The 7,359-nt window shown below is 38.1% G+C and overlaps 1 protein-coding gene across 1 annotated transcript in view; it reads left to right on the forward strand.

The window, feature by feature from the left end:
• Positions 1-6,878: 6,878 nt before the first annotated feature.
• LOC108294567 (DNA polymerase alpha catalytic subunit-like) overlaps positions 6,879-7,359 on the forward strand; it is a 75,605-nt gene continuing 75,124 nt past the window's right edge. Inside the window, exon 1 of the mRNA XM_037734217.1 lies at positions 6,879-6,958. Coding sequence (XP_037590145.1) covers positions 6,879-6,958 — 80 coding nt within the window. The remainder of the gene's footprint in view (positions 6,959-7,359) is intronic.

Here is a 7,359-nt window from a genome sequence, read left to right on the forward strand (position 1 = left end):
TTAATGAAATAGGAGGACATAGTTAATGTGAATCGAGGGTTTACCATGTGCCAGACAGTACCAAACACTTTATATTCATTGTCTCATTTAATCCTTGCAACATTCTGATGGATATTTTACAGCTGGGTAAACTAAGTCTTCAAGAGGTTAAATGACTTGTCCTAAATGATAGAACCAGGATTTGAAGCAGTCTGTCCAACTCTAGAAGCCACACAATTAACTACTATTTTATATCTATATTTACCTGTTATCATTAATGTGAGACCAAATGATACCAAAAAGAAAAGCTTGAGGATAGTGAGCAAAGATCTCTTCAAAATCTACCTCTACACTTTCTGTTAAAGGATGACTGACACACACCCCACCACCACCACAAAAAAAGAGAAAACGCACACACACACATACACACACACACACACACACACACACAATTTATGGAATATTCCTGAAAAATTTTATTGTTACATATGTGAGTCTATGCTGTTCTATGAAACTGTTACTAAAACTACATTTATAGCTATAATTTGTTTCATAGTAGCTTATAAGGGATATAACTGACATAAACAGTCTAAAACAAAGCAAAGACTGTCGAGATACATTAAAGGTTTGTTGTAGCCAAATGTAACCCCCCAAAAAAGATTTAAAGCAAACATATACCAGCTACTATGTTTCAGGCACTGTTCTAAGTATTTTCTCTATTTAAACTCATTTAATATGCACCATAATCCTATGAGGTACTGTTATTCCTGCTTTACAGATGAGGAAACAGTGGTTAGATGCTGTCTTTATGTACTTCGTGTTACTATTAATATGAAAGAATACCTGAGTCTGGGTGATTTATAAAGAAAACATGTTTATTTGACTCGTGATTCTGATGTCTGGAAAACTTCAAAACAAGATTGAGCATTTGTATTAGATGAGGGCCTCAGGCTGCTTCCACTCATGGGGAAGGGTGAAGGAGATCACATGGTGAGAGAGGAAGTGAGAGAGAGAGTGTGGAGGGGAGAGGTGAGGCACTTTTTAACAACCAGATCTAAAAGGAATTAATAGAGTAAGAACTCATGTACAGCCACTCCTCCCCCTAGGAAGGGCAGTTATCTTTTAGTGAGAGATCTACCACCATGATGGAAGCACCTTCCATTAGGGCCTTCCTCCAACATTGGGGATCAGATTTCAACATGAGATTTGGAGGAGACAAACATCCAAACTATAGCTGATATCTTGCCCAAGACCACACATTTAATTAAGAAGTAGAGTTGGATTTGAACCCAGTCTGGTTCCAGAGTGTGTGTGCTTAACCACACTATACTTGTCTCATTTTGTATTTTTACATGTAGGAGTTTAAAATACCTTTGCTTTACTTAACACCTTTCTTCTAAAGAACTTATTCTGCTAGCCTCCAGATTCTCTCTGTGCCAGAATTAGTTTTTGTGAGTGTCTGTTTATCAGGAAACTTCCCAAAGGCAAATGTTCACAGCTAATAAATAGTTACAATACTCACTGCCATTTACTTAGCACCATTTTATGCCAGAGACATTACTGTTTCCCATACATTATCTCATTGAATCTTCATAACTGTGTCTTGAGGTCATGTTTCCCCCACCACCACCATTTACAAATGAGAGGTTACTTGGCCTCTCTGAGCCTCAGTTTTTTCATTTGTAAACCTGAGAAAGTCTCTTGACTTTCTGTTAAGTATTTCTAAAGCCAAAAGAGCACTTTTTCAAGTATATACATAGACTGTAGAACATAAACTTTACTTCTAGGAATTCGAATTTTGATGTTTTTCTTTTTTATAATTTTAGTTTTTAAGTTCTGGGGTACATGTACAGGATGTGCTGGTCCGTTACATAGGTAAATGTATGCCATGGTGGCTGCTGTACCTATCAACCCATCACCTAGGTATTAAGCCCAACACACATTAGCTATTTTTCCTACTGCTCTCCCTTCCCCAACATTTTTTTTTTTTTTGAGACAGAGTCTCACTCTGTCGCCCAAACTGGAGTGCCGTGGCATGATCTCAGCTCACTGCAATCTCCACCTTCCAGATTCAAGTGATTCTCCTGCCTCAGCCTCCCGAGTAGCTGGATCTACAGGTGTGTACCACCATGCCCAGCTAATTTTTGTATTTTTAGTAGAGATGCGGTTTCGCCATTTTGGCTAGGCTGGTCTCAAACTCCTGACCTCAGCTGGTCCATCTGCCTTGGCCTCCCAAAGTGCTGGGATTATAGGCATGAGTCACCGAGCTCTGCCATCCTCCCAACAAATTTTGACATCTTTTAAATCAAAGGTGCAATTTCTAAAGGTGCTTCTTAATGAAGAACAAGAATTATAAAATTAAGTTGACATAGTTAGATGTTGGGTCCCTAGCGTAACAATGGTACGCATTGGAAAGCTTGTCTATTTGGCTTGATCAGTTTCTCATTGCAGCCTTTGCCTCTCGGCCCCAGGCCCAAGACCTTTTCTGTGGCCCTGTGCTTCAGCCACTTTGACCTGTAGTGAACTATACCCTGAATGTGACATCATTGTAGCCTAACTGTGTGAGGGACGTACCAGGTGCATGTGAATAGACTGTTTCTGGCACACAAAGCAAGTATGTCAGATTGAAAACTGGCTACAAAAGAAATGATTAACACATCGAATAACATAGTTGAAAATGCATCAATGAAACGTGGCATAATAAAAACATCAAGGGGCTTGGACACTGAAAACCTAGCATCAAGTGTTGGTTCTGCCACTTACTAGCTGCTTGATCTTTGGCAAGCCCAGTAACCTCATTGAGCCTCAGCTTTCTTCTGTGTAAACTGAAGGTAATCAGAATAGCTAGCTCACATATTGAGGATCAAATGGGAGAAACCATAATGCAAAGTAGAGTGTCAAATTGATATTAATCTATCATGCTGAACTTCATTAAGCCCCTCCTTTAGCTAATTGTGATTTAATCCATATTTAGCATGCATATATGGACTTTTTTATCTTGTTCAGTCCTAGACCAGCATTTCATGCCAAGATGTTTGATGTTGTTTGGAAATAAAAATATATGCAGCCTTCTCAATTCTAGCTATGAATAATCTAATTTTTACTCTACCAGTTTTTCTAAGAGGTTTCAAACAAACCACAGCTACCCATTTACTGACCAGATCTAGTATTATAAACAGGGGACTTCACCTTGATGAACTAAGGGAAATAATCCCAGTTTCCCCTGACCTCACAGAGCTGTTTTAAGGATTGAATACTTTGAAAAAATATCACATACTATACAAGTGCAAAGGTTGTGAATTCTTGTGTGTTTTTTAATTGTTTAGCAGAGTAACTAATTTCATTATTGAACAGGCATATTGATAAAAATATTTTCAGAAATAAAAAAATGCATGTGACCATCAAAGACTTCTCAGTGTAGCATTGGAACTAAAACATCCAAATGATTCTGTTAGAAAATGAAAGGTGATGCATGCCATTAAAAATGATAGAAAGACAGTGGTTGACATGAAGAGAGGGATGTATAAATGGAAATATCCACATTTAACTGTGTTACAGTATTGGAAAAAATTCACCCACACCAGACTGTAAGCTTCTGCAGTCTCACAGTGTTTGTCTCTTGTCCCCTGATGTAGCCCTAGCAGCTAGAACAGTGCCTTGGCATGTAGTACTTTCTCAGTATCTTAGATGAATGAATAGTTGTCTTTCTGATGAGCATGGATGGCTCATGCTATGACAGTGGGCTGACTTTAACTTATCCTATGTTTCCATAAGAAGCAGAACTTGTTCAGAGATGTCACCTAACCCAGAATCTACCTTAACATCCAGGTCAAATTAAAAGGTTAAGTTTTCATCCTGATGTTACTCCCGTGTGTTTATAGTAGCCATGTATATTTATTTTAGTCACTGTTGATATTTGTTTATCACAGCACCAAGAGACCAGTTATTAAGATATTCAAAAGCTGACCAAACATTCCACATGTCAATTTTGCCTATTTTTTGTGGATGGGGGTGGAATGGGAAATAATGGAGGATTTTTATTTTAACAAGATAATGTGCCAGGGAAGAAGGACAAGTGGCTTTTTTTGGCCAATAGGAAGACTAAAGTCACGTTGAAGTTTTTCATCCAGTTTAGATCTGAAAAGAAATCCTAGAAATTACCAAATTGAAGAAACTGAAATACCCCCCACCTTTTTTTTTTTTTGAGGCAGAATCTCTTTGTGTCACCCACACTGGAGTACAGTGGCATGAACATAGCTCACTGCAGCCTTGAATTCCTGGGTTCAAGGAGGTCCTCCTGCATCAGCCTTCCAAGTAGCTGGGACTACAGACATGTGCTATCATACCCAACTAGTTTATTTTTTTTATTTTTATTTTTTGTAGAGAGAGGGTCTTGCTATGTTGCCTAGGCTGGTCTCAAACTCTTGGCCTCAAGCAGTTTCCCCACCTTGGCCTCCCAAAGCACTAAGATTATAGGCATGAACCACTACTCCTGGCTCCATTTTTTCCAAATAAGATTTCATGCAGGATTCCCATCTATAAAACAGATAAATATTTTATCAATATGATGTCTATTTTAACTTTGTTTTTTACAAGTCTGTCAGTGAGAACACCAGTTAATATATTGGGGTCTTAAATGTCTTAAAAGTTGGTATGTAGCACATGTCAGTGAACTTTTTAAATTTTTTAATGAGCATATGCTTTCATAAATGAAATTAGAATCAAACACCTGGAGAAGCCCCTGAGGCCCACAAATAACAACACTAATCTAGCCCTACCCATTCATACTGTAGATACGGAGTTTGAAACTATAATCTATAGAACCTCATTCTGTCTCTACATTTTACTTTGTGATGTGGTACTATTAATAAATCTGAAGTTGGCTGACTGTCTCAGCACTTCCAGGTTTTAAGGGTTTCTCCAGCTTAAACATCAATAAACATTTGGGGCCATCTTAAAGTTCCAGTGGAATCCAAGGGAATGGCTTACAAACCTTGATTTTTATATTATTGTTTCTTCTGGTTTGAAATTTGTTTTTAAATTTTCATTGTGGTATTGATACATGCTTAGTTGTAAGAGGGGACAAATTCAATCTTTTTTTGACATTAGGTTAACCTAGAAATAATGACATTAAGAAAACCTTCTGAAGGGAGGGCAGTAAATTCAAGGTAGAGTCCTAGGATTGTCCTCAGTCCCAGTGAAGACCCTATGGCCAATATTTGGATATTTCAACATCTGCAGTATTGAAGCCAGCCGTGTCTCCTCAGATGGAAATTGCCATGTGCAGAATGACTTGGTAGAAAATGGTGTACATTCTATATAATCTTCTAACAGCAGAATGCGACCAGTGGCACTTACCCTAAAAAAAATAAATTACCCGAAATTTGCAGCACATTCATATTCAATTTCATCACAGCAGATGCTCATTAGTATGTTGTTATTAATTGGTATTCACTTTAGGTTTTGTTTAAAATGAAGATAATAATTAGGTTTTAATTACTGCATCATTCTGGGGGGGTTGTCTGTGGGGAGAGGGAAAGAGTGAAATGCCTCTTAAAGCACTGAACTATTTCCTGATGCTTATTCAGCAACGTGTGTTGCCAAAGACTTTGAAAAATAACTTCATCTTTACAAAAAAAGGATTCTGAAATGAAGAAATTACTGTGTGTTTTTTAAGCCCATCGTTATCAAGAACTTGCTGTAAATTGTCTACTTGATGGACATACTGAATCAGATGATAATGTGCACCACCATTCTTTCTAATCAAATTACCAAAAAGACTTCTTGGAAAAGTAACCCTCACAAGCGGCTGATTAATGAAGTGGTGGCAATGTTTTGTATTAGAACTAATTGAAGTAATCCAAATAAGTTATTTCTGTAGCCTATGGAAATAATTTCCTTTGCAAAGAAGTACAGTGGAGTTGGCAAACCAGTATTTTTTTTTTCACCCTCTGTTGTTCCACATTTGCAGAGTAGCTAAGTTAACATAGATATTGCAAATAAAATGGATAGAAAACGAAGTAATTGAGTGGCAGGGAAAACAAGAAAGTTTATTTCAGCCTTTTTATAAAGAAGACTAATAATTTACGTATAGCCTAAAGGTGTATGGAAATTGAACAATGCTGGAATTCAAAGGCATATCTTTAGTAAAATGCTGTAGAAATAGCATTTTTTAATGCATTCATTTAAAAGAGACATTCACGTTCAAGAGTTTAAACATGTTCCTTAGACCAAACTTCCTGGAGAACCTATGGCTCACATGGCATTGTGTCGTCTTCTACAACCGTGCACAATCAAACCCTCCAGAAGCTTATAGTCTAAATCAGGAAACGTATAGGATCTATCACATATCCACTGTGTACTTTGTAGCAGTCATGGTGCTAGGTGCTTTTCGTATGATATCTTGTTATTTTAACATTCCTGAAATACATTAGTCTTGTTTTACACATGGAGAAATTGAGGTATGAATATGTTAAGCAATTTGTCAAAGGTCACCCAAGGCTTTAGTGGTAGAAATAAATTTCAAGCCAGATTTAGTCTGACCCAAAGCCTAGGATCTTTCTGCTATTCCAGTCTTCCATGGAGAGATACACATAAGACACATTAGAAATCAATTCAAAGGAGTAGTGTTGTATCATTAGGCAATATGTCAAAGCTAAATGAGAGGTGTGAGACAGATTTTTTGAATCTCTTCCTTCCACAAACATTTGTTGAGGGCCGGGTGCATGCCAGGCTGTGTCTTAGGTACTAGGAGTGCAGAGGGGAGTACCTGTGGTCCCTGCCCTCAGCAGCTCACATCCTAGGAGGCTCAAGGGGTGACCAAACCAGTGAGGACTACCTGGGGTGGGAGCTCTGGGCTGGAGGGTGTAGTGAGCCATGTAGACACAGGAGAAGCAACTATGTCTGTCAGGTGGAAATTGAACAGACAGAATCATGGAGACAAAAGGCTTCCCAAAGATGATGATGACTGTGGGGTCTGGTGAGGTAAATAGTAACAGATTGGATCTTTAATCAAGACCAGAAGGATAGACCTGAAAGTGGTGGAATTGCTTGGGCATGGGTGCAGAGGAAGGAAGGCTACATTGCCTGACTGTAGCTGGGATGGTGATATCGCACACTTTATCATGTGTGTGGCGAGGGTGCTAGTACGGATTTTTCAGCAAAGACTATCCTAAGCTGGTTTTTCATTTCTAGATATGTGGCTCATGATCTCTGTCAGTCCTAGTGAGGTTTAGAGTTCTGAATCTACTATATGGTATAATACCTAGATTTAACTGTATCTTCACCATTTGTGAAGTAATGGGGTTTGATAACATCTTCATTATATTTTATAGTTATAGTGAGTGCTGGATTATCTATGCTTGTAGTAGAACAATGGTG

Source organism: Cebus imitator, unplaced genomic scaffold (assembly GCF_001604975.1).
Source record: "Cebus imitator isolate Cc_AM_T3 unplaced genomic scaffold, Cebus_imitator-1.0 Scaffold589, whole genome shotgun sequence".
NCBI lineage: Eukaryota > Metazoa > Chordata > Mammalia > Primates > Cebidae > Cebus > Cebus imitator.